The 27,343-nt window shown below is 42.7% G+C and overlaps 1 protein-coding gene across 1 annotated transcript in view; it reads right to left on the bottom strand.

Annotated features, from left to right (window-relative positions):
* The window catches only part of LOC144680093 (neural-cadherin), a 298,432-nt gene that overhangs the window by 95,653 nt on the left and 175,436 nt on the right, over window positions 1-27,343 (bottom strand). The window contains exons 5-8 of the mRNA XM_078541239.1: window positions 18,085-18,196; window positions 9,852-10,101; window positions 8,357-8,499; window positions 884-1,056 (exon numbers count right to left, since the gene is read on the bottom strand). Of these exons, the coding sequence (XP_078397365.1) occupies window positions 884-1,056; window positions 8,357-8,499; window positions 9,852-10,101; window positions 18,085-18,196 (678 nt within the window). The remainder of the gene's footprint in view (window positions 1-883; window positions 1,057-8,356; window positions 8,500-9,851; window positions 10,102-18,084; window positions 18,197-27,343) is intronic.

Raw genomic sequence — 27,343 nt, 5'->3', positions numbered from 1 at the left:
ATGCTTAGGCTATTCAAGATCTCTCCCATTATGCAGGATTCTTGATCCAGGATTTTTTGGATGGCGGAGATTCCCTTCCTGCCATCTGAAGTTGCCGGCAAACACATTGCCAACGATACCTGCTGCCCCGCAGCCAATTAATGCACCAACGAGCATTAATTGACTGGAGATGGGACTTCCATCGTTCACTCGGGAGGAAGTCCTGCCTCTCCGTAGTCCAGCAGTGCCAGAAGCTGCAGTGGACAGGATTGGGAGTCCAGGACCATGTAAGTATGGGGGTGGGGGCATCTCAGGGCAAGGAGGAGAGATGAGTCCTGGGGAGGTCGGCAGAAGGGGGGTAGGGGTGTTGGTGGAGAGAACGGGGGCGGGGGGAAGGAGCACCTGCAGGGGCCAGAAATTGTTGGGGGAGGGTAGGCCCAATGTTGAAAGAAGGCTGGTGATGGAGGTGCCCACCTCCACACTTCCGGCCCGAGGCCCGAGCAGGGTCATTTTTTTGGGCTTTCCCTCTGCCTCTGTACTCCTCCTGCCAGCCTGAAAATTGAGGCTGGGTGAGAAAATGTCCCAAGCGGTCATTGATTGGCCACTTAAGGGCCTCAACTGGGGAAAGGGCAAGTGAGCCTGTCCCATTGTAAAATTGCAGAGAGGCCGGGGCAGGTGAGAACCCAGTGGGAAAGCAATCTGAAGAATTTTACGGCACCTCTGCCCAAAAACTCACCCGTGGGGGAACATGACATTCTACCCATGGAATTTCTTCATACGCATTTATAGTTATTAAACTGCATGTAATTTTTAATCCCCTCCCCCCCACCTCCCACCCTCCATTTAGTCAGTTCATTCCAATTGTTTCCTCACTGCATGCTTATGCTCTGGAGGAAGCTCATACCTCTGAAAAAACTGGCTTGTTATTATTTACATCATTGATTCCCACAATGACTTGTGCAATGCTGCTGAGGGATGTGGACCCTCCTGAGGTGTTGTCATCTGTTGCTGTGATGTTCAGCACATACTGAGGTCCTTGTAGCTTTGGCAATGGGCTTCTACGAAGTTTGATAATACCTGTCATTAGACAAAATAACCATTGAGATTAACATTTAGTGCGAACAAGCTGCCTCTTGGCTCTTTCCATACAATACAATCTCGTCATGTTTTCAGATCTCAGCATTCATATGTGACTGTTCTCATAAAATACCTCCCCCAGTGGTTTACTGAGTAAATCCATGTGTGATATGGTACTGAGACATTGACCCCGATATCTGAGTATGAGGGGATGGGATGGGTTGGGGGGGCTGCAGTTTTGAATTTGGGAAACTCTGAAGAGCCAGTTTCCCTCAGCTCCTGCCGAATTTAATGGCAGGTCTTTATTTCCTGACAGAGTTCGAGGTCTGAGTCAGGAAAATTGCAGGCTGGTGGAAGACGTAACAGAAACCAGTGCTGGCAGTGATCAAAAGGTCACCTGGATAAGAAAGTGACTGAGTGACAGGAAACAGAGAGTAATGATAAATGGTTCTTTTTCAGATTGGAAGAAGGTTTGTAGTGGAGTTCCCCAGGGGTCAGTGTTGGGACCCTTGCTCTTCCTGATGTATATTAATGACTTAGACTGTGGTGCGTAGGGCATGATTTCAAAATTTGAAGATGGTATGAAGATTGGAAACGTTGTCAACTTTGATGGGGATAGTATTGAACTTCAAAAGGACATAGACGTGTTGGTGGATTGGGCAGATAAGTGGCAGATGAAGATCAATGCAGAGAAGTGTGAGGTGATTAATTTTGGCAGGAAGAATATGGTGAGACAGTATGAAATAAAGGGAGAAACTCTAAAGAAGGTGCAGGGACAGAGGGAGCTATATGTACATAAGTCATTGAAGGTGGCAGGGCATGTTGAGAGAACAGTTAATAAAGCATATAGTATCTTAGGCTTTATTAATAGGGGCATTGAGTACAAGGGTAAGGAGGTAATGTTGAACTTGTATAAGACACTAGTGAGGCCTCATCTTTTTTTTATTCATTCGTGGGATGTTGGTGTCGCTGGCTAGGCCAGCATTTATTGCCCATCTCTAATTGACCTTGTTCAGAGAGCATTTTAAGAGTCAACCACGTTGCTGTGGGGTTTGGAGTCACACGTAGGCCAGACCAGGTAAGGACAGCAGATTTCCTTCCCTAAAGGACATTAGTGAACCAGATGGGTTTTTACAGCAATCGACAATATTTAATCAGGATATTTTAAAATAAAAGTTATGGATATGTCCCAACTCATGTGACAGTGTCACATGAGGGGACATGGCAGCGAAATTTTTTTCTCATCTTTTATTTAATATTTCAAACCTGAGCTGATCTCCCTGAGGCAGCACTTTGCCTCAGGGAGATCTGTGTGCTCCTTCGCACGCATGCACGAAAGAGCACACTCCCGGCCCAGTGAATCCCCCCCCAGTGCCCACAAGGGAATGCTGATCGGGAACCCGCCCGCTCGCACCTGCACATCCCCCCCGACGGTGGGAAAATGTTGCCCATGGAGTCATAGAGGTCTATAGCACAGAGAAAGGCCCTTTGACCCATTGAGTCTGCGCCGGTCAAACAAGTACCTAACTATTCTAATACCATTTTCCAGCACTAGGCCCATAGCCTTGAATGCCATGGCATCGCAAGTGCACATCCAAATACTTCTTAAATGTTATGAGGGTTTCTGCCTCTACCACCCTTTCAGGTAGCGAGTTCCAGATTCCCAACACCCTCTGGGTGAAATAAATCTTCCTCATATCCCCTCTAAACCTCCTGTCCCCTACCTTAAATCTATGCACCCTGGTTATTGATCCCTCCACCAAGAGGATAAGTTCCTTCCTGTCTATCCTATCTATGCCCCTCATAATTTTATACACCTCAATCATATGCCCCCTCAATCTCCTCTGCTCCAGGGAAAATAACCCCAGTCTATCCAATCTCTCCTCATAACTAAAACTCTCCAGCCCAGGCAACATCCTGGTAAATCTCCTCTGCACTCTCTCTAGTGCAATCACATCCCTCCTATAATGTGGTTTCCAGAACTGCACGCAATGCTCCAACTGTGGCCTAACCAGCATTTTATACAGTTCCTGCATAACCTCTCTGCTCTTATATTCTATGCCTCGGCTAATAAAGGCAAGTATCCCATATGCCTTCTTAACCACCTTATCTACCTGTCCCGCCACCTTCAGGTACTGGTGGACATGCACACCAAGGCCCTTCTGATCCTCGGTACTTCCCAGGGACCTACCATTCATCGTGTATTCCCGTGCCTTGTTTGTCCTGCCCAAGTGCATCACCTCACACTTATCTGGATTAAATTCCATTTGCCACTGACCAGCCCATCTATATCCTCCTGTAATCTAAGGCTATCCTCCTCACTATTTACCACCACACCAATTTTTGTGTCATCCGCGAATTTGCTGATCAACCCTTCTACATTCAAGCCTAAATCATTTATGTATACCACAAACAGCAAGGGACCCAACACCGATCCCTGTGGAAACCCAATGGACACAGGCATTCAGTCGCAAAAACACCCCTCGACCATCACCCTCTGCTTCTTGCCACTCAGCCAATTCTGGATCCAATTTGCCAAATTGCCTTGGATCCCATGGGCTCTTACCTTCGTTATCAGTCTCCCATTCGCTTGCCATCTCCCCATAGCCCTGTGGATTGTCTTTTTTCAAATAATCATCTAATTCCCTCCTGAACACTCTGATTAAACCTGCCCCCACCACACTCTAAAGCAGTGCATTCCAGAACCTAACCACTCACTGTGTGAAAAAGTTTTTTCTCCTAAGGCTTTTGCTTCATTTGCCAATTATTTTAAATCTGTGCCCTCTCTTCTCGATCCTTTCACACGTGGGAACAGTTTCCCTCTGTGTCTAGACCCCTCATGATTTTCACTTCTATCAAATCTCCTCTCAGCCTTTTTTTCTACAAATAAACGAGCCCCAACTTCTCCAATCTATCTTTATAGCTGAAGTTTCTCATCCCTGGAACAGAGTGGATTTGGGAGAAGGGATGGGAAAGGCTTGTTCAGTGAAGGACTGTAGCTCGCAATGGTTCGAGTGGTTCGGAAGGGAGGATTGGAAGAGTCGAATGGGAAAAGCATAAGGGTTAGGGTTGAGATTAGAAGAGCTGGAGAGAGAGATCAGAGGCCATAGTTGAGGAGTGCAGTGGAGGGAGAGATCAGAAAAACATTGGTGGTTTTGGTGGGGAGTGAGGTTTAAGAGATTAGAAAGTGGCTTGGAACATTGTAGCCCAGTGGGAGGGGTGTAGAGTGACGGGGAGGTATTCTGATCACAGGCGAGGGGGGGCGATTGTGAGGGTGGGCTGGGGGAAGTACTTCCCCTCCACCTGGGTCACAATGAGTGCTGGAAAAGTGCTTACCAATTGCATCCAGCATATTCCCCACATCCTTTCAGCCAGAAGAGTCAGCCAGCCAGTGTAGAATTTAAAATGGTGGTAAAATCTAAGGCATGTGGCCTTATTTTAACATTGAACCTGACCCCAAACCTCTCCATTTTGTTGGATTTAAAATTCTCCCCTTACGGAACAAATGATCTAACCCACTTACCTCTGGCCCACAGAAACTCACCCATTCATTCACCCTTCGAGAAGGGCGTACCAGAAAGTTGCTGTCTCAGAATCCTGTTTACTCCAAGCTGAGCTTCTGTCCCATATCCACTCTGTCACAAACACTGACTACTGTCACCAACCACCCCCGTAATATTACCCGTCCTACACTTGCCTCAGTCCACTTGCTGCTGAAACCCTCATTCATTCTTTCTTAGCTGCAGAATTAATTAGTCCAATGCTGGCCTCCCACCCTCCAGTCTCCAAAACCTTCAGTTTGTCCAAAACTTTACTGCCTGTATCCTATACTGTATCATGTCTTGCTCACTCTTCATTATCCTATTTCTCGCTGATCTACATTGGATCCCAGATCTCTAACACCTCAGGTTTAAATTTTTCATCTGTGTGCATAAGTGCCTCAAAGGCTTCACCCTTCGCCACCTCTGTGTCCTCTCTCATCAGATCAGCAAATGTGGTATAGAGGTCCAGGTTCTATTCTTGGCATGCCAAGAAGCTCAACTATTTTCACTTGAGCTGCCTTCGGAAGCTTCGATCAGATGGCAGGGTGAAATATCAGACACTGAGGTGCTCGCCTGAGCTGGCATGCCAAGCATCCAGACAGTCACAATGAGTTAAGCTGATCAAGTAGCCAGAATGCCTGACACTCACTTACCAAAGAGAATCTTCTAGGGAGGACTTGAGTCTGGGGTGTGCCCTGATAGCAGTCAAAGGAAGTGCTACAAAGACATTCTGAAGGCTTTATCTAGAAGTTTTTATATCGACTTCGAGTTCTACGAAAAGCTCGCCCAGGATTGCTGCACCTGGCAAAACCAAATAAACGACAGCTGGAGAGCTGTTGGTCTCTGACTGGCCGACAGCTCTCTGAGGCGGGACTTCCTGTCTCTAAAAGGTGGATGCCTCAATTCTATTAATGGCCAATCGGCTTTTCAATGGCTGCAGGGCAGCCCGTGTTCCCCTCGGCAGGCTCCCCCCCCCCGACTCTCGACTTTTCAGCCAGGGTGGGGGGACAGCATATGGGGTCTCATATAATTCAGCCCAGCTTCTTGTGCATCCCTTCCCCCATTCTGTTTGTCCTACCACTCCACCTTCAGCTGGTTAGGTCCCACTATCTGAAATTTATATAGGATTTCAAAGGATATAGGCACAGGAACAGGCCATTCACCCCACTCCCTGTGGTAGCGAGTTCCACATTCTCACCACTCTTTGGGTGAAGTAGTTTCTTCTGAATTCCCTATTGGATTTCTTGGTGACTGTCTTATATTGATACCCTCTAGTTATGCTCTTCCCCACAAGAGGAAACATTCTCCCTGTACCCACGCTATCAAAACCTTTCATAATTTTAAAGACCTGTATTAGATCACCCTCAGCCTTTTTTCAACAGAGAAGGGACCCAGCCCTGTCAATCATTTCCTGATATGTATATATACACCAACATAATTTCTTGTATCATCCTTGTAAATCTTTTCTGCACCCTCCCCACTTGCTTCTATAATTTTTATTATATGGTGACCAGAACTGCATGCAGTACTCTAAGTCTGATCTAACAGGTTTGATACAGGTTTGGCATAACTTCCCTGCTTTTCAATTCTATCCCTCTAGAAATAAAGCCTAGTGCTTGGTTTGCTTTTTAATGGTCTTGCTAATCTGTGGCACAACTTTTAGTGATTGATATGTTTGCACTTGGAGAGATCCTTTTGTTCCTCTACCCAACCTAGACTTGCACCTTCTAAGTGATAAGTTATTCTTATTATAAGTTATCCCTATTCTTCATACTCCAAAACGTGTTACCTCACATTTATCTGTGTTGAACTTCATTTGCCAATTATTTTCCCATTCTGCAAATTTATTAACATCCTCCTGCAATCTGTTGCAGTCTTCCTCAGTATTGATTATCTCCCCAATTTGGTGTCATCTGCAAATTTAGAAATGGTGCTTTTGATTTCAAAGTTCAAATTATTAATGAAAATTGTGAATAGCAGTGGTTCCAGCACTGATCCTCATGGAATACCACTTCCCACCTTCTGCCACTTTAAAAACTATCTTTTATTCCCATTCTCTGCTTTCTGTTTTGAAGCCAGCTAACAATCATTCTGCCACTTGTCTCCTGACTCCACGTTCTCCAACCTTATTCACTGGTCTGTTACAAGGCATCTTATTGAAGCCTTTTGAAATTCAGATAAATTACATCTACTACATTACCATTGTCTAATTCCTCAGTTACCTTTTCAAAAAAATTCAATGAGGCTGTTTAAGTAAGATTTTCCAATTTGTTCTTTAAATCTGCCTTTCCATCTTTTTCTTCTCCTTTATTACCCTCTTTGAAGTCATTCCTTTGGCCAAGCTTTTGGTCACTCCTAACCTCTCATTTTCCTCTCATCTCTGTGAAGTGCCATGTGATGTTTTTCTGCAGTAAAAGTGCTACATAAATGCAGGTTGTTGTTGAAAGGTTCTGTCAGATGCTTGCTCTTTGACTTAGATTCACAGAATCATAGCAGCATAGGAACAGAAATAGGCCATTCAGCCCCTTGACCCTGTTCTGCTATTCAATTACATCATGGCTGATCAGTATCTAACTCCATTCTACCTGCTTTGTTTCCATAAACCTTAATGCCTTTACCTATATAAAAAAAACAATCTATTTCAGTACTGAAATTTTTTTATTGACCTATCATGAACATCTTTTGGGGGTGAGAGATTGAGATTGTGTGGAAAAGTGTTGCCTAACATCAACTCTGAATGACCTAGCTCTAAATTTATGTTTATGTCCCTTCTTCTGGACTCATCCACCAAAGAATATAGGGCTGAAATTTGTGCTGAGTGGGCAGGCCCACACCCAACCCGCTTGAATGTAAAATGACACACGATGTCATCGGATGAGCGTCCTGACGTCATCCCGCACCCGCACGCGATTTCAGTCAGCAGGCGCGCACGTGAGTCGGCAACGCTCCCGCCGACAATTAACAGGCCTATTAAGACCATTAAAGTATTAATTGAACGAAAAGGCAAAGTGACCTTTGGATTTTTTAGGAAACCTCATCCACCGGCGGGATGAGGTTTCCAACAGCAATTAAAAATTGAATAAAAACTTTAAAAATTCATTTATAACATGTTCCTGTTCATGTGACAGAGTCACGTGAGGGGACAAGTTTTTAACATTGCAAAACATTTTTATTTTTAATGTTATAAATCTTCAGCTCCCTGAGGCACGGAGCTGCCTCAGGGAGCTTTCATTGCACGCACTCACTCACGCGCATGCACGAGCTTCCACGCTCGCCCTCCTCCTGCCCCCACCTCAGCCACGCTGAGCATTGCTGCCGTTAATTGGCCAGCCAGCGTGGAATCGATGTCAAGGCCTGATTATGGGCTGCGGTCGGCTTTGAAACCACACCCAGGCCCACCCAACAAAGTAAAAATCCTGGTCATAGTTTTTCTCTATCTACCCTACGCTTTCATCCTTATACGTACTTCAATTAGATCACCCCTTAATCTTAGTTCTGGAATTCCTTCCCTAAACCTCTCCACCTCTTTACCTCACTTTCCATCTTTAAGACATTGCTTAAAACCTACCTCTTTGACCAACTTTGGTCATCTGCCCTAATATTTCCTTATGTGCCTCGCTGCCATATTTTGTTTTATAATGAGTCTGTGAAGTGGCTTGGGATGTTTATTCTATTAAAGGTTCTATATAAAAACAATATATTGCTGTTGTTGTAACTCATGTGACAAAACATGGCCAAATATGTTTGCATAGTTTTACCTTTCTGATTGTCTAGCTCAAAATTCTTGTCTTGGTTGCCTCCTGTGATTGTGTAGATAACACTGTCACCATCAGGATCCTTTGCATGAACTGTAGCAACCAGACTGTTAGGTCCAGCATCCTCAGAAAGAAATGTCTTATATCTGGGTGTAAATGATAAGAGAAGTCTATTAATGCAGGACAACATTTGAAGCAAATGAAATGTAGAAAAGATATAGGTCCAAAAATTTCAAAGGCTCCGTGAGTGAAGAAAGAAAGGAAGAAAAGAAAATGAAAAGAAAAGAAACTTTTATGACCTCAGGATTCAATTTGCACACACAAAGCTCTCACAGACAGCAATGTGATAATGACCAGAAAGTGATGTTGGGTAAGGAATAAACATTGACCAGGACTTCAAGAACACTGCTGCACTTCTTTAGAAAAGTGCCAAGGGCTCTTTCCATCCACTTGAGAGGGTAGACGGAGCCTCAGTTTAGTATTCTCATCTGAAAGGCAGCACCTCCAACAGTGCTGCACTCCCTTAGTATTGCACAGAAATATCAGCCTAGATTTTGTGATCAGGTTTCTAGAATGGTACTTAAGCCCACAATCTTCTACCTCAGAGAGGAGAATACTATCAACTGAGCTACAACAACAGTTTGGTTAGGAAGCACAGAAGGAATTCCATCTCCTGTTGCAAAGGCACCAATAAACATCACATCAAACACTTAAACCAAACACACCGTAGATGTACTTTGGAGTATAGGTCCAAATTGTTTTACGGTGCAAATATACGTTTACAGCAAGTTAAATCCAGTCCATATTCTGCACCAAGAAAACAAAGTAATGGGAAAACATTGTTAACATTAACAAACATAGAACTTTGCTTTTAAAGACTATAATGTATGCCCTGCACCTGATTCTATTAACAAAGGTCACTGCTTGAGAAACATCTGTTTCTGACATTACCAGCTATGAAAAGGAAGAAAAATATTCTTGAATGATTTAAAGGAAAAGAAAAGCATTGAATACATGCTCTGTGACTAAAGCAATCCTCTGTAGGTATGATTTTTGAAACATTGAACAAATTCTCAGGAAATACCATAAATTTAGTTACTGATGCTTCGTCCCATGGAGACTCAGAGCCACTTCAAAGATGTACGTCATGGGATGCCTGTGCCCCACCTGAATATCTTACAGGAATAAGTGCTTTGGAACTGAAGGCTGATTCAGAGCAAATTCAACTAGGAAAAGTCAGTTCTTTGAGTACCCAGAGGTACCTAGCCAGTGCTATTTTTTCATTGATTGCCTCCAGTTCAGACTGCAGGCTGCCTAAGCCCAACTGCAATATTCCAGGGGGGCCACAAAATAGTTTAAAACTGCTGTTTTGTGTAAAAAAAAAGCAAATAGTATCCATGGGATATATTTTGTACCACAGGTATTTTCCCCCTCCCCAACTTCCTTGGCTTTCCTTTTCCTTGCAGTAGCAAAATTGCATGGAGAGAAGTTCACATACATGTTCTGTGAAAATACAGGGGCTTCATCATTGATGTTAGTCATCCTGATCCTCACTGATGCTGTTCCAGTCCGAGGGGGATGGCCTTTGTCTACGGCTGCAACAACAAATTCGTACATGTGGTTGGGTCGCTCGTAGTCCAGTTGTTGCTTTGAGCTGATGAGTCCCTGAGGGGTAATGGCAAACTCTGCGCCCTGAGAGAAGTAGGAAATCTCCGCATTGAGGCCGGTGTCACAATCCTGTGCCAGCACTTTGTGAGGGAAAAAAAAATCATAGCGCTTCAGTTAGTAAGAAAAAAGGATCAGCCACTGACATATTTACGTTATCAATTAGGAATAAAGAAGGGCAAAAGCATACATTATTGAGAAGCCCAAAAAAAATGTGAAAGATATAAAACTAAATGCATTTTGCAAAGCGAGGATATGCAAGAAACTGTAGCTGTTAACCCTGTTGTGGAGCAAGGTGACTTAAGGTGTTTCACAAACAGGGTAAGAAAATTTGGATGCCAAACAGGAATTGGGAAACAAATCAGGGCATAAAACCAGAGTCAAATGGTTTGAGAAGGCTTTTTAAGATGGGGGATGAGCAAGCAAGTTGAAAGAGAATTAGGAAGACATTTCTAGAAAGTGTTACGACCATAGCCGATGTTATTCATTGAGAAAGCTGAATCCCAGAGGGAAACTTGTCCTACTGATCTTAACTTTCTGTTTTGTATTTTGAAAACAAGGGCAAAACCACTGATCCAGAAACATAGAATTCCAATAATACTTTTAGGATTTTTAAATTGAAATATTTATTAACAAGAAGAAAAAAAACTTAAATGAACAAGATTAAAATTACACAGTTAAAACAGTCTTGCAAAACATTCCCCCAAAAAACCCACTTGGGCAAAACACACAAGTAAACTATTTGGCAACAGCTCCCTTATAGATTTTTAACCATAAAAATCCAGTAATATTACTGGTACTGCTGCTACTACTGCTACTTTAATAAAGTGCACCATACGACTTCTCACTCTCATCCACTCTGCTGTGGGACCGAAGGAAGTTCAGAAACAGACTGCTTTCTGGAAACAAAGACTTTTCTGACTTGAAACTGGATAGCTGCTTTAAATTCACAACTTTTCTCAGCACAGAGCTGGTCTTAGGGCATGTCCCCCACACAACCAACACAGTTCAACTAAACATCTTTTTTGAAATATCCTTTTCCCCTTTGATCTTAAACTCTAATGTTCTAAGCACCTCTTTGAACTCAATTTTCCCAAAATATAAAAATCTTTCATGTCTTCCTATTGCCTCCACTTTCAGGTCAAATAAAATTGAATAATCTTCTCTTTTTTCCCAAGAAATCTTTGTAAGTTGTAAAAGTCCCTTGCTACTTTTCAACTCCCTTTGAAATTTAACAGCTGAAAATTCAAGTTCCTACTTATCTTACAATGCAAGTTTCAAACCTAACTTATTTACTCATACATTCAACTTCACCATAGCCTCTCATTATAAATGCATGCATCTAGCGCCTTTATCTTTCATCTCCCTGCTCCCACAGACAACCTGTTTTCACTAACTTTCCCCCAGTTTAATTGCACATGCACACACACACACACACACACAAACTTGCAGCCTTCTTTACAGAATACCACCAAAGTAAAACATCCATTTTCACAAAAGCAATGCACCGACAACCCTTTGAAAATCAAGTTTATCCCAAGAGTGAATGGGAATTAAATAACCTATGAACACAATGGTTTGAATCTGATAAATTCCATATTTTGGTACAATTTCCCAAAGGTTTTCTTGATCTTTGACAATAACTTCAACAGAAGATTGGCACAAGCTCAGAGAAACAGCAGAAACATGCAGAGTAAAAAAACTATTCTATTCGTTCTATTGTTACCATATCACTTTTATCATGGTGTATGGTGTGGACTATCAAAAAACATTGATGAAGCTTTTATAACTCCATGGCTTTATGTGAAGTAACTTTTATATCTCCAGACAATCTTTGCTACCTTCTTGAAAATCCCAACAATTAAGGCAGAAATTAAATAAAGACAATCTCGAAAACACATCTTTTAATAATTTGTCATTCAGCCTGTTTAAATTTCGAGCTCTGTGATTTTTTGGCTTTCTGAATATTACAAGAATATATAAGTATGTTTTCTGTGTGTGTGCCATTGGGACTTGGGTTGAGATTGCCCAAACACATTTAATATGAGGCCCTTATAATGAGCAGAAAGAGGAGAATGTTCATTCCTTCACTCATTTAATTGATTTAACAGTCTAGTTTGGTTCAGCACAAGCCTTTGGTAGTGCTGTAGGCAAAAGATTTGTTAGCTCATCTTTTGCCATCAAAATACATCAAAGCAACCGTGATTAGTGCTGTGATCAGGAGGAGCAGCTAAAAAAGAGGCTGGTGAATTCCAAGAATATTGCTACATAAGAACCTAAGGAATAGGAGTAGGAGTAGACACTATGGCCCGCTGAACCTGCTCCGCCATTCAATAAGATCAGTAGTGATCTTCAGCTTCAATTCCACTTTCCTGCCTGCTCCCCAAGCTCCTTTACTCTCTGAGAGACCAAATATTTGTCTATCCCAGCCATAAAAAAAGTCAGTGATGGAGCATCCACAACCCTCTGGGGTAGAGAATTCCAAATATTCACAACCCTTTGAGTAAAGGAATCTCTCCTCATCTCAGTACTAAATGATCAGCCCCTTTTTCTGAGACTGTGCCCCCATGTTCTATATTCCCCAGTCAGGGGAAACAACTTCTCAGTATCTACCCTGCCAAGTCCTTTCAGAACCTTGAATGTATCAATGATCTCACCTCTCATTCTTTCAAACGCCAGGGAATATAGACTCAATCTACTCAGCCTCATCCCAGGAACCTTCTAGTGAAGCTATGAGCCTTCACTGTACTGCCTTCAATGCAATATATCCTCCCTTAAATATGGAAACCAAAACTGTACACAATATTCCAGGTGTGGCCAGTTTATTTTCATATTCTATTTTTCTTATTTATTAATTTTGGTGGCCCTTTACTGGTTTCTAAAATACTCCCAATCCTCAGATTTAATACTATTCTTTACAACATTATAATCCTTTTCTTTTAATCTATTACTATCCTTAACTTCCTTGTGAGCCACAGATGGACCTTTCTTACTGAGTTTTGTCTTTTGTATTTTTGTTGAACATTTTGAATTGTTTCTTCAAATGTTTACCATTGTTTATTTACTGCCATACCTTTTAGACTATTTACCCAAACAACCTTAGCCAGCGCTCCCCTCACATCTGTGTAGTTGGCTTTGTTTAAGTTTACAATTCTTGTTTGTGATTGGCATATGTCACTTTCAAACTTAATATGGAATTAAATTATATTAAGGTCATTATTTCCCAGCGGATCTTTTACAATGAGATTACTAATTAACCCCTCCTCATCGCACAAACTAGTGCTATTCCCCACACTTCTTAAAACCTTCCCATTCTTGTTCTGTGATACATACATATGTACCAAGTCTTTCTTTAGGGTAAAAGGGCAGATTTTCATTGATGTAACTGACCTATTGATGGTAGAAACCATTTCTGGCCACAAATTGCCTAAATTTAAATGAATAAATTAATGTTTATGAGCTCACTATGGTTTGATCCTTAATCTGTGCCTAAATTAGCTCATTTGAGCTGGGGTGATGGTAATGATGCTTTTATTGGCTTCAGGATCCTAAGTAAGAGCAAGGAATTTTTTTTCCCACTGCTCGGGATGTAACTTCAATGGTAGCTCTGGCATTTGTTGCACATCTATGGTTGCCAGAGCTGTTTTTTACAACCGAGTGTCTTGCTAGGCTACTTCAAACAGCGGCTAAGAATTAAGCATATTGTTGTGGGGCAAATTCTAGCTCTACCTTACCACCATCACCTCCCGGGATCCCTCTACTGCCCCGGTTCATCACCTTGCTGGGCTGTCCTGGATGAGCACAAATTGCCCTCAACTAAACAAGAGGACAATCAAATCAGTGTCTTCAGTCTCTGTCACAAATTCCATTCCATAAATACTGACACCATGCCTCCCCTTGGCCACTGCCTGAGACTAAACCAGACTGTTTGCAACTTTGACTTGCTATTTGATCCTGAGATTAGCTTCCAACCCCATATAGTCTCTGTCACCAAGGCAGCCTTCCTTCACCTCCATCACATCACCCTCCTCTGCCCCACATGTTGGCAGTGTGCACATGAACATAGGGTAAAGATAGGATACTTGCCAGCAAGATGGTGTGCATTCACTGTTTCAGCTAATTTATAAAGAACAGCCACCTTGGCGAATTAGTGAAGGGCTATCAGTGCCTCTGGAATTAACTCCAGCAAGCAATCAACTCAAAAATTGGCAGAAAATAAAAGAACATATTTAATTTGAAAAAGCCGTTGCTGCTTCAGTCATACAGACAGCATTATTTTTGCCTGTAGCAGGGGCACATCAGTTTCTTTCAAAACTTGCAGCATCAGTTTATATTAACTCAGTGCTACCTCTGCCAAGCCAACTGCCTAAAAATATTCAACAGAGTATTGTGGATCTTCAGACTTTGAACACAACAGAATTTTACTACAAATTTGGTAGAAATACATACCGATATCAGCATGGTGCTGGCACCAAACTTATTGTTTAACAGCAGAAGTAAATGCACATTAAATTGGAACCTGATATGCCTTCAGTGAAGCTGACAAGCTGTTTGGAAGATTCAAACAACAAGAAAATACTGTAACAAACTTGGAACATCAGCTCATTAAACAAAGCTGGTGTATATAACACTCAAATTCTCTCTCTGCTTCTCTCCTGCAAAGGTGGTTTACTTTGAACAATGTCACATTTCTGTCATGACATGAGTAATCTTTCATTAAATATTCCTTTTAAAGTAGCAAGGAGGTTTAATTAAATGTACTTTGCTAGAATGTCCTTCCTATAAAGCTCAAATCTCGTTTATTTATAAATGAGTGAAGCACAACCAATTGAATCAATGCTGACATTTCTACATCAAAAGTGACCTGAAAATAATCAAAGGAGAAACTCCCATTAACAGAAGCATTGCCAGCTTTTTCCCCATTATTAAGAAAACTCAGTTCATTTTGCCTTTGACAAGATGGCAGCAATAAAAGGCCATTGCTTTGCTCTTTGTTGATGGAAATGAAAGCCTTAATCTTACATACAAATAATGTTCAGCCCTTGCAGATGTGTCAACATTGAAAACACAGCAGAGACATCAAGGATGCTAGAGATGGGGGTCTAGGAGCTTGGATGAGATTTTAACAGCAGCCTCATCCACATGCAACTCCAGCATTCCTCACTAATGAAAACACTGCTCCAGGCTCCACTCAGCTCCTGTTAGGATTGGATCCAGCGTTTGCTATAATATTTTAAACACACCCTGCGTACATTTGTTTTATCTGCACTACTGTTTCAAATCTAGTCCAATCATGCAGTCTTTTTCCTCCAGAGGGGAAAGACTGGACTAGATCTGAATCATTAGTTTTAATTTTTGTTGTCTTTAATCCAGAAAATCTTTTAAATTATTTAATTAAACTACAACTATTCACACAATTCTGAATCAATTTAATATCGACCTATTTTGATGCATGCCTTTGTGTATTTTCAAGTGTTTTAATTTCAAGAATGACTTTTGTTTTAAATTCACTGAATTTACAATTCACTAACAATTCTACAGTTTAAGCTTTAGGATTAACTGCCTCCTCCCAATTATGACTGACTTTTTCACTGCGCTTGTTAAAAAAAACATCATAACACCACAACGTGGAAGCTCTTGCAATTTATACACATTGGGAACTGCTTGCTAAAATTTGCCTCAATGCCAAATTTTGCTTTTGCACTCCAGGCACAGCGTAGTTCTAGACATTGTACATCTGTTGTAGCAGAGGAGCTGGCATCGGGGCAGTCATCTTGGTGACTGTGAAGCCAGTATGTAGTTTTCCTAATATCTTTGATGTTTTGTGCACAAAGGGCACGTGCAACATTTTACATTAGATCAATCTAAAAATCTTCCTTTTAGATTGGAGCCTTTTCTTTATGGTTATGTTTCCATGAATCGAAGCAACAGACGTCAACAGAGTCATTTGGCCCATCGAGTCCATATTGTTCTCTGTGGGGCAATCCAGTCAGTTCCATTCCACTACTCTGTCATTGTAGCCCTGGAAGTTTATTTCCCTCCAATGCCTATCCAGTCTCCTTTTGAAATCATTGTCTCTGATTGGCAGAAAATTCCAGCTTATTATCACGCACTACATAAAAGAAGTTCTTCCTCATATCCCCTGTATAAGAACATAAGAACATAAGAAATAGGAGCAGGAATAGGCCATTTGGCCTCTCAAGCCTGCCCCGGCATTCAATAAGATCATGGCTGATCTGCCCCAGGCCTCAACTCTTCTTTCATGTCAGCCCCTCATAGCCCTCAACTCCCTGATATTTCAAAAATCTCTCTACCTCCCCTTTAAATACTTTCAGTGATTTAGCCTCCACAACTCTCTGGCCTACTTTTGCCTAGAACTTTAAATCGATGTCCCCTAGTCCTTGTGCCAACAGCTAATGGGAACAGCTTTTCTTTGTCAATGTTATCTAAATTTATCATAATCTTTTACACCTCTATCAAATCTCCCCTTAATCTCCTTTGGCCCAAGGAAAAAAAACCCAGCTTCTCCAACCTAACCTTTAGCCAAAATCCCTTATCTCTGGAACCATTCTGGTAAATCTCCTCTACACCCTCTCAAGGACCCTTACATCCTTCCTAAAGTGCAATCACCAGAACTGGGTGCAATACTGTATTTGTGGCCTAACCAGAAACCATCTAACTATACCAAGGAAAATGTAATTTCAGCTTTAGCTGACTTTAAACAGAATAATTTCAGTAAATTGAATGTCACAGTGACAAATGGTGAATTACATCCTAATAAAACATGACACCCCAAAAGTAGATGGAGGTATGGTAGACAATTCAATGGAAGGTATATTTTAATACTTTGGAAATGGAAAAATTGTGAGTGACTTTTACAAAGGTAACATTTAAATGAGGTCATTATTCAGATTAATTTGCTTCTTCATTCAACGAGCAGATCAATGGAGTGTACAGGTTTTCTGGCTTCGTACATAAAGCAGGTATCAAAAATATTCAGAATTAGTCACTGTTCCAAGAGATGTTAAAATATGCCAACAAATCTTTTAACTGTATAAACCAATGAGATTAATGTGTTTTCTCTGTTTGCCTTAACTGATTTAGTTATCAATTTGCTCCATCCTGGTCAGGTTATAGCAGTCAACACACATAAAACAAAATTGGAAGCCCAGAAATGAATGTCTGTTGGCTACCTGTATTCTGAAAGAAGTTTGTGCTTCAGCCATGTTTCTCGTAAGCGTTATTCCTCGGTTTAAGCTAACCCTCATTTAACACTAATTAGCATTAAATTGTTGATCATTCAGAAAGACGATGAACGGTTGGTATAGAAAATTGAAAGCACCACGGTTGGGCTTGAATCACATTGTTAGGACAAAGTGAAGGAAGCTTGACCCTGCAATTAACCAAGCCTGACCTGGGACTGATTTATGCTGGCACTAGGTGCCTGAGAATAGAAAGTGTTCTATTTCACAGGACGAATTTTGCTTTATGAGTACAAAATTCACAAACAGAATGGTGAAAAAGACCAAACTGAGGATAATCTGAGTAATTTAATTTCTGAAGTGCATGAAGGATTTGCATTTACACAATCCTTTCTTACATCTGCCAGAAACATTATATAGCACTTCCCATACAATGAATTACTTTCAAGTGTTGTTGTGGCATGTTAGGCAAATATGCCAGCCACATTAGACACAGGAAGATCCCACAAGCAATGAAATGTAATCTTTTTTAACTAGTCTTAAGAGACATTTTGAGAACACCAGAAGAACTCTACGCTTCTCAAATACTTCCTTAAGAGCTTTAAAAGCCACCTGAACAGACAGACACTACCTTGAACAAGCACTTCCTCAGCATTCACTGGATTGAGAGTCTCAAACATGCACTCAAATCCTGGAGTAAGGTTTAACTTCACTACATTCTAAATCTGAAGCAAGTGTGAGCAAAGACGACACTACCATCTGTGCTAAGCTGATACTAAAGTAAATAAAATGTCAGATACTCTGGAGGGAAGAAATATGCACACTAATAATCTAGCATTTTTTAAATAGAAGCATATGTACAACCTTGCAATAAAGAGGTGCCAATGGGGATGCTTTCAGGAATGTTGTCACGACTGTAGATAGAATGCAGGAACTCTGGGGTACAGTCATTTTCATCAGTGATGTGAATTACTACCTGGAAAATAATTGGCAAAAAGTAGAAATCAGAAATCATCAGAAGCAAAGTGACGAAAAATGGACCTTAGATAATGTGAAAAAAATGACCATGTACAATTGCTGTATTAGTATCACTTTCAGTAACAAATCAGCAATGAAATGCAAAGACCGGGTCAAAGGAGCAATGCCTCTCTCACCAGATTTTCAGTCTAGATTCAAACTGGGGAATTAGAAAACCAATAGGAATACTGGCAAACCAGCACATTAGAAGATTTGGATTATCAGTAAAGAATCATGTACATGATATTGTTGCATTATAACACTTCAGTTAACAATGGACCGTGGACCTTTCAGATACTGTGCACCATTTTGTATGTATGAAAATGAATTGAAACAGGAATCTATGTGACATTACGATGTGTGATTTAGGTCAACAATTTAGGTTTTGGGTTCTTTATTTTGCGTGATCTCCAGTTCCCATTTTAAGCAGAGAAACATAGAAAATAGGAACAGGAGTAGGTCATTCTGCCCTTTGAGCCTGCTCCACCATTCAATATGATTATGGTTGATCCTCTATCTCAACCCCATACTCCTGCTCGCTCCCCAAACTCCTTAATGCGTTTAGTGTCTAGAAATTTATTTCCTTCTTAAATATATTCAGTGACTTAACCTACACAGCCTTCTGTGGTAGACAATTCTACAGGTTTACCATGCTTTGGGTGAAGAAGTTTCTCCTCATCTCAGTCCTAAATGATCAATCCTGTCTCCTGAGACTGTGACCCCTTGTTCTAGACGCCCCCCCTCCCCCACCACCCAGTCAGGGGAAACATTATCCCTGCATTCAGTCTGTCCTGCCCTGTCAGAATTTTATACATTTCAATGAAAGCCCCTCTCATTCTTCTAAACTCCAGTGAATGCAGGCCTAGTCAACCCAATCTCTCCTCATACGACAATCCTGCCATCCCAGGAATCAATCTGGTGAACCTTTGCTTCACTCCCTCTATGGCAAGTATATTCTTTCTTAGGTAAGGAGACCAAAACTGCACACAATGCTCCAGGTGTGGTCTCACCAAGGCCCAGTACAGCTGCACGTAAGACATCCTTGCTCCTGTACCCAAATCCTCTTGGAATGAAAGCTAATAAGAGCTGTCTACAAGATGCACTGCAGAAACTCACCAAGGCTCTTTAGACAGCACTTTCCAAACCCACAACCACTACCATCTAGAAGAACAAGGGCAGCAGACACATGGGAACACCACCACTTGGAAGTTCTCCTCCAAGCCACTCGCCTTACTTTGGAATATATCGCCGCTCCTTCACTGTCCCTAGGTCAAAATCCTGGAACTCCCTCTTTAACAGCACTGTGGGTGTACCTACACCACATGGACTGCAGCGGTTCAAAAAGGCAGCTCACCATCACCTCCTCAAGGTCAATTAGGGATAGGCAATAAAAACTGGCCTAGCCAGCCACGCCCACGTCCCACAAATGAATAAAAAAATATACACTATTTGCCTTCCTGACTGCTTGCTGCACTTGCATGCTTGCTTTCAGTGACTGATGTACAAGGACACCCAGGTCCCTTTATATATCAACATTTCCCAAGCTATCACCATTTAAATAATACTCTGCCATTCTGCTTTTTCTACCAAAGTGGATAACTTCTTACTTATCCACATTATACTGCATCTGCCATGTATTTGCCCTCAACTTGTCTAAATCATCCTGAAGTCTTTTTACATCCTCCTCACCATTCACATTCCCACCTAGTTTTGTGTCATCAGCAAACTTGGAAATATTATGTTTGGTTCCCTCATCCAAATTATTGATACATATTGCGAATAGTTGGGGCCCCAAGCACTGATCCCTATGGTACCCACTTCGACACAACCTGCCACTCCAAAAAAGACCCATTTATTCCTACCCTCTGTTTCCTGTCAGTTAACCAATTCTCAATCCGTGCCAATACATTACCCCGAATCCCATATGCTTTAATTTTGCACACTAACCTCTTATGTTGGACTTGATCAAAATCTTTCTGAAAATCCAAATACACCACATCCACTGGTTCTCCCTTATCTATTCTGCTAGTTACATCCTCAAAAAACTCCAGTAAATTTGTGAAACATGATTTCCCTTTCATAAATCCATGTTGACTTTGTCTAATCCCTTTGATATTTTCTAAGTGTCCTGTTATCTCATCCTTTATAACAGACTCTAGCATTTTCCCTCCTACTGATGTTAGGCATCACTGGTTTAGCTGCCCAAGCTTAAAGGAGGAAAGAGAGGGAGAGAGGAAAGGAGTTCTGAGCTTAGGACCTAGGGAGCTTAAGACACTGCCACTATTGGTAGAGCGATTAAAATTAAGGCTGCTCAAGGTGCCGGAATTAGAGGAGTGCAGATAACTTGGAGGGTTTTACAGCTGGAGATTACAGAAGCATGGAAGGGCCATGAATGGATTTGAAAACAAGGATGGGAATATTAAAATAGAGGCTAATTGGGTGCCGTCAGCATATGTATGGAAATTGACATGTTTTCGGATGATGTTGCCAAGGGTCAGCATGTAGGGAGACACCAGAGACACTTGTGTGGGAATGGGAAGTGAATCCATTGTTGACGATTCTTGGTAATAATTAGATAAATGAGAATGGAACCAGGGTCGTGCAGTCCCACCCAACTGGGCGACAATGAAGAGGCATTTGAGGAGGATGGTCTGAGCAACTGTGTCAAAGGCTGCAGACAAGTCAAGAAGGACGAAGAGGGGCAGTTGCCTTTGTCACAGTCACAAACGTTGTCATTTATGACTTTAATAAGAGCCATTTTGGTACTGGGGCTTCCTGATTGGAGAGATTCAAACATAGAGTTTGGGGAAAGATGGGCATGAATTTAGCAGGCAACACTGGAGGTTGGAGATGGGATGGTAATTTGCAAGGATAGAGGGGTCAAGTGTTGATTTATTAATAGGGGTGATGACGGCATTTTTGGAGATACGAGGGATAGAACCTGAGGAAAGAGAGCCATTAACTGTCAGCTAACACAGGAACCAGGAAGGGAAGTTGGGTGGTCAGTAGTTCAGTGGGAATGCGATCGAGAGTGGAGGAGGTGGTTCTCGTGGACAAGATAAGCTTGAAGGGGAGATAGGAGAGAAACTGCAGAAAGATACAAGTTCTGGTCTAGGGCAGGGGTAACCTAGAGGAAGTTTGGCCAGTGGGCTAGGAGAAGGGAGGCAATGACAGAGGTTCTGTTCAGACCGTTTCCATCTTGGTGACAAAGATATCCATGAGCTCCTTACATTTCTTGTTGTTGCCAAGCTCAATGGCTACTTTATTAACATAATGGAGGATTACCCATTGCCAGTGTTACTGTAGCCCAGCTTTATCAGAGGAAGAGGAAGGGAAAATCACATTGCTCAGTATTAGTAAAAACAAGACATTCCAATGCTTGCATGAAATCTCTCTGCCCACTGTTTAAATTAAGATTTTCATTAATATAGCAAATAAACAAATACCAGCTAAATTCCTTAAATCTTCCATATCAGATTTTGCTCAAAGCAATTTCAACTCTCCTGTGATCTAGTTAGTGGATGTGAATTTCCTCAGAGTTACTCTCTCTCAGTAGTTTAATGGAAGCATGGTGAAAACCCTGGTCTCGCATGAGCAGAGATCCCACCACACTTCTGGAGAACAATCCCCATCCACCACTACTCTCCTCCGTCTGGCTGAACTTGTTCTCACACTGAACAATTTCTCCTTTAACTCCTCTCACTTCCTCCAAATAAAAGGTGTGGCTATGGGTACCCGCATGGGCCCCAGCTATGCCTGTCTCTTTATGGGGTATGTGGAACATTCCTTGTTCCAGTCCTACTCCGGCCCCCTCCCACAACTCTTTCTCCGGTACATCAATGATTACTTCGGTGCTGCTTCATGCTCTCGTCTGGACCTTGTTTGTCCTGCTTTCTACCCTTAATTAGCACATTCCTTTAGATAATATCACCACCTTCAAAACCTCTTTGTCCTTTCGTCTGTGACATCTTTTGGTTATCTCCACCTATCACTGGCCCTTTAACTAGCTCTGCTTTTCCCAACAACCCACCCCCCCGCCACCCTTAAACCAGCTTATATTTCACCCCTTTCCTATTTTACTTAGTTCTGTTGAAGGGTCATGAGGACTCAAAACGCCAACTGTGCTCTTCTCCACCGATGCTGCCAGACCTGCTGAGTTTTTCTAGGTACTTCTGTTTTTGTTTTTGTTTTGTGTCACTTCTGGAGAAGTTGTAGCATTGGAGCAGGATCAGCTCTGAAGACATTTCTGTGTCGTGTTAGTACTTAAACGCACAAAACAACGCTTTCTAAGGAATTCTTTAAAAAGTTGGTCAATATAAAAGTAAACGTCACACTGGCCTGAATTTTCATCTTGGCGAGCGGGCGCGATCGGCAGACCCAGGATCAACGGGGAAACAGACTGTCGATCGCGATCCGCCCACAACCGCAATTTCATGCTGGCTGCCCAATTAACGGCCAGGCAGCATGAAACACATGCTGAAAACATCAGCACTGCTGGAGTGAGGGCGGGAAGACAGCGGGCGATGATGTCAGTGCGGGCACAGGCCAGCGCTGACAGAAAACTCCCTGGAGGCAGAGAGCTGCCTCAGGGAGCTGTAGACCTGAAAAAGCAAAAATAAAGGTTTCAAAAGCTGAAAAAAGTGTCCGTGCATCGTAATCAGTCACCTGAAAATTTAGCTTATGAAAATGCTGTCCGCAGAAATTTATTTACATTTTATTACATCACGGAAATCTCATCCCGCCTCAGATGAGGTTTGTTGAAAAACGGAAAGGCCGCCTGGCCGATTCGCACGTTCGCCAATCGTAAGGTTGGACAAAGTGCGTAAAATAACAGACAATTGTACCGTTAATGGCCTAACTTGCCCTCTTTATTGTCAGCGGGTGCACTTCCGACTTCTGCGCGCGCCCACCAACTGAAATATTGTGCGAGCGCAGGATGATGTCGGGACACTGGCCCGCAGTCATCTTGCACGATTTCACGCCTGATCTGCATAAAATTCAGCCCTCTGTGCTATCCAATCTCACAGAAATGTATTGCAATTAGTGTGAGCTATAAATATCTGAAATCATCATTTCTGGTGAATAATTCAGAGTTTTAAAAATGTTTTTCAACAAAAAACAGTTACCAACATACCTAAGAAGAGCATGATTACAGATGGATATTCGCATGCTTAGTTCAAAGATCCTGTTCAGCTAACTTTTGACCCCTTGCCTCCTTCTAGAATGTCCTTTGGCCATTATCACCCTCATCTACAAGCACAAGGGGGAAAGGGAGGAAATTAGAAATTGGCGACCCATTTCACTGTTGAATGTGGACTATGAGATTCTGTCCAAGGTCATCGCCAATCGGGTCAAATCCGCTCTGGAATTGGTGATCCACCCCGACCAGACCTGCACTGTGCCGGGCAGGAAGATCTCTGACAGCCTCGCGCTGCTCAGGGATACGATTGCCTATGTGCAGGACAGGGGTGTGGATACCTGCCTCATCAGCTTGGATCAGGAGAAGGCCTTTGACAGAATATCGCACACCTACATGGTGGATGTGCTCTCCAAAATGGGGTTTGGGGAGGGAATTCGCAATTGGATCCAACTGCTCTACACTAACATCAGTAGCGCAGTCTCAATCAATGGGTGGAAATCAGATAGCTTTCCTATTAAATCTGGAGTCAGGCAGGGCTGTCCTCTCTCGCCTGTTCTTTTCGTGTGTTGCATGGAACCCTTTGCTGAGTCCATCAGGAAGGATCCGGGCATAAGAGGAGTGACGATCCCAGGCAGTGGAGGCACTCAGATCAAAGCCTCCCTGTACATGGACGATGTCACCGCCTTCTGCTCGGATCCGCTGTCGGTGCGCAGACTGATCCACATCTGTGACCAGTTCGAACTGGCCTCGGGAGCCAAGGTAAATCGTGGGAAGGGCAAGGCCATGTTCTTCGGGAACTGGGCTGACCGATCCTTTGTCCCCTTCACCGTCAGGGCTAATGGCCTGAAGGTGCTGGGGATATGGTTCGGAGGGACCAGGGCATGCGTTAGAAACTGGAAGGAGTGAGTGTCTATGGTGAAAAGGAAACTGGGCATGTGGGAGCAACGCTCCCTCTCCATTGCGGGTAAGAACCTGGTCATCAGGTGTGAGGCACTCTCGCTGTTGCAGGTCTGGCCCATTCAAACACTCCTGCGTGGTGGCGATCACTCGAGCCATCTTCCGCTTTATCTGGAGGTCGAAAATGTATCGTGTCCACAGGGACGCGATGTACAAGCCTCTAGATAAAGGGGGAAAAAACGTGCCCAACATCGCCATCATACTGATGGCCACCTTTGTGTGTGGCTGCATCAAGCGGTGCGTAGACCCTCAGTACGCAAACACCAAGTGTCACTACCTGCTGAGGTTCTACCTGTCCCCGGTGTTGCGAAGAATGGGTCTGGCCACGCTGCCGCAGAACGCTCCAAGTATTTGGACCGTGCCGTACCACCTGTCCCTCGTGGAAAAATTTATGCAGAGAAACACCTTCGACCACAAGTCCATCAGGCGGTGGTCGGCACGTAACGTCTTAGAGGCCCTGCGGGAAAAGGAGAGGATGGATCCTGTGGGATGGTTCCCCGAGCAGACTGTCAAAGTCATTTGGCAGAATGCCTCATCGCCAGAACTTTCCAACAAGCACCAAGATGTAGCTTGGCTGGTGGTGAGAAAGGTCCTCCCCGTCAGATCCTTCCTATACGCCAGGAGTCTCACCCCCTCTGCACGTTGCCCACGAGGTGGCTGTGGTGGGGACGAGACCGTTGTTCACCTCCTTCTAGATTGTGCCTTTGCAAAGAAGGTCTGGAGAGAGATGCAGTGGTTTCTGTCGAGGTTCATCCCGAGCAGTTCTGTGACACAGGACTCTGTGCTCTACGGGCTGTTCCCAGGGACACACACCGAGACAAACATCAACTGCAGCTGGAGGATCATCAACTCGGTGAAAGATGCTCTTTGGTCTGCCCGAAACTTGTTGGTCTTCCAGTGCAAAGAGTTGTCCCCGACCGAGTGTTGCAGACTGGCACATTCTAGGGTCCAGGACTACGTGCTGAGGGACGCACTAAAGCTTGGGGCAGCCGCCGCAAAGGCGCAATGGGGAAAGGTCACTGTCTAAGACCTTTCTGCCACAGTGCACCGAGGGACTGGAAACTGTGTAGAGCCCCTCGGGCTGTACAGCTCAAAATGAATGTCTGCAAATGATTGTTATATTCATTGATTGTATTGATGCACCTCGTGATACATGTTGTAAAAGTTGAACCTGATTGTACCTTTGTGATGGTGATTTTGAAATGGTTTGGTATGTTCTTCCAGATATTTTATGAATAAAGTATATTTTTCCAAAAAAAAAATCATTTGGCCATTGAAATTAGCTGTTAATTTTCAATGGCAAAATGAGCCAAGTCTGGCCTTATGTCTTGTTAGTGACAGATGCTCAACATACAGGGCTGGGGGAGAGGAGAGGGATCAAGCATTTAGCCAGCCTCATACTGCACAATTGCACCAACTTGTTTCTAGACAGCATAACATAAATTCTCTGAATGATTTTTTGAGCACTAAAAGTACTTTCCTTTTTGTCACATAAAGATATATCTGTGAAGAATAAAAATTGCCTTTTATTTTACCATGAATTGCTGACCGGACTGCAAAATTCTAGGTTGCATATGTGTTGATGTGGGAAACACTGGGCAGAGGCTAAAAAGAAATGATCTACTAGGTTGGATAATATATGATTACATCCATTTTGCTTTTTATTTTTTTTAATCCACTAATTCAAATTTCTTACTCAGGAGAAAAGAGGTTTAATCAAAACCATTCGGAACAAAAATAAAGTTCTTCAGCCCAAATGACAAATAATTTCATTAAAATCGGCTAAGAAAGTCTCAGCAACCCATTTAGTCCAAACATCAAGTGTTGGAACATTTCACTACAGGATTACTAGCACTTTCATGTGTGGATTCCACAGATGGTATTAATACTGGAAGAAAGTGAGTCTATTAATCAGTATCACAACAGCTTGAGAATAGGCTTAGACCAGCTCTGGGGTGATTCCTCTTATAAAGTCTCATCAGAGGCTCCACGTTTATTGCTGAGACAATGTACATCTCCTTTCTGCAGAAACGGCTTAAACTTGGCTTCCCATTTCTAACAAACTATTGATTGGAAATAACCACTGTTTACACCTCTTATTGAGATTTAAGAACATGAAGGCAGAGCGTTGCATTCCTGCCACAACTTTATGGGAAGAAAAAATCAAAGAAAGGGAACAGCATGTTGCTGGAAGTTGCACAGAGACTTTGGCCCCACTTTAAAAAAATTCTGCCCTTCTTGTAGGCTGTCACAGGAGTATTACTTGCGCTGGATTCATTGGGCTGGATTTTCATCCAAGAGGCAGCTAGCGGGAGTTGGGAAGTTTCCAGGCTCAGCGCGCCCGCCTTGGGATAAAGTGCCAGCAAAGATAGGATTTTCATTCCAGGGGAGTGGTACTAACTGGAATTGGACCCACAGCTCCCCAAAAGAATTCGGAAGCTGCCAAGTGACGAGGCCCACCTCGGTGTTCTGGGACTTTGTCCCAGCTGTAATAATGACAGCAAAACAAAGAACAGCCCTCTAGCCATCAACATCCACACCCTCACCCCTCACATACTCCCTCTGCCCCATCCATGCCAACTCATACCACATCATAGTGCCCCACCCACCCCCATGTCCCGTCATACACTTCTTGCCAAACTATGGCATTTCCATGCCCATTCACCCGCTATACAGTACAAAACCAATGAACCCCATGGTAACAAAAGGATGTGTGAAAAAGCTTTAAAAAAATTGTCACTCAGTCATAACGTTCTACTTCCATAAAAAAACTCTGTTCATTACTGCCCTAAAAAAGTGTGAAACATCTAGATCAATATCCAAAACAGCAAGCACTTAAAACATCTTTACTTAATGTAAATCAGCATTGTGCAATTGACAGAATAGATCAGTGAGCAAGAGATGTCAATCAAGCAATGTTTTCCCTGGGGGATAGCTGTTTCAACAGTCTAATGGATCTCTGGGCTCTCAGCCTATAATGCATGATTAGGCTTGGTTGGAGCCAGCCAG

Source organism: Cetorhinus maximus, chromosome 4 (genome assembly GCF_964194155.1).
Source record: "Cetorhinus maximus chromosome 4, sCetMax3.hap1.1, whole genome shotgun sequence".
In the NCBI taxonomy this organism is placed as follows: domain Eukaryota; kingdom Metazoa; phylum Chordata; class Chondrichthyes; order Lamniformes; family Cetorhinidae; genus Cetorhinus; species Cetorhinus maximus.
This window is presented reverse-complemented; position numbering and strand designations above follow the sequence as displayed.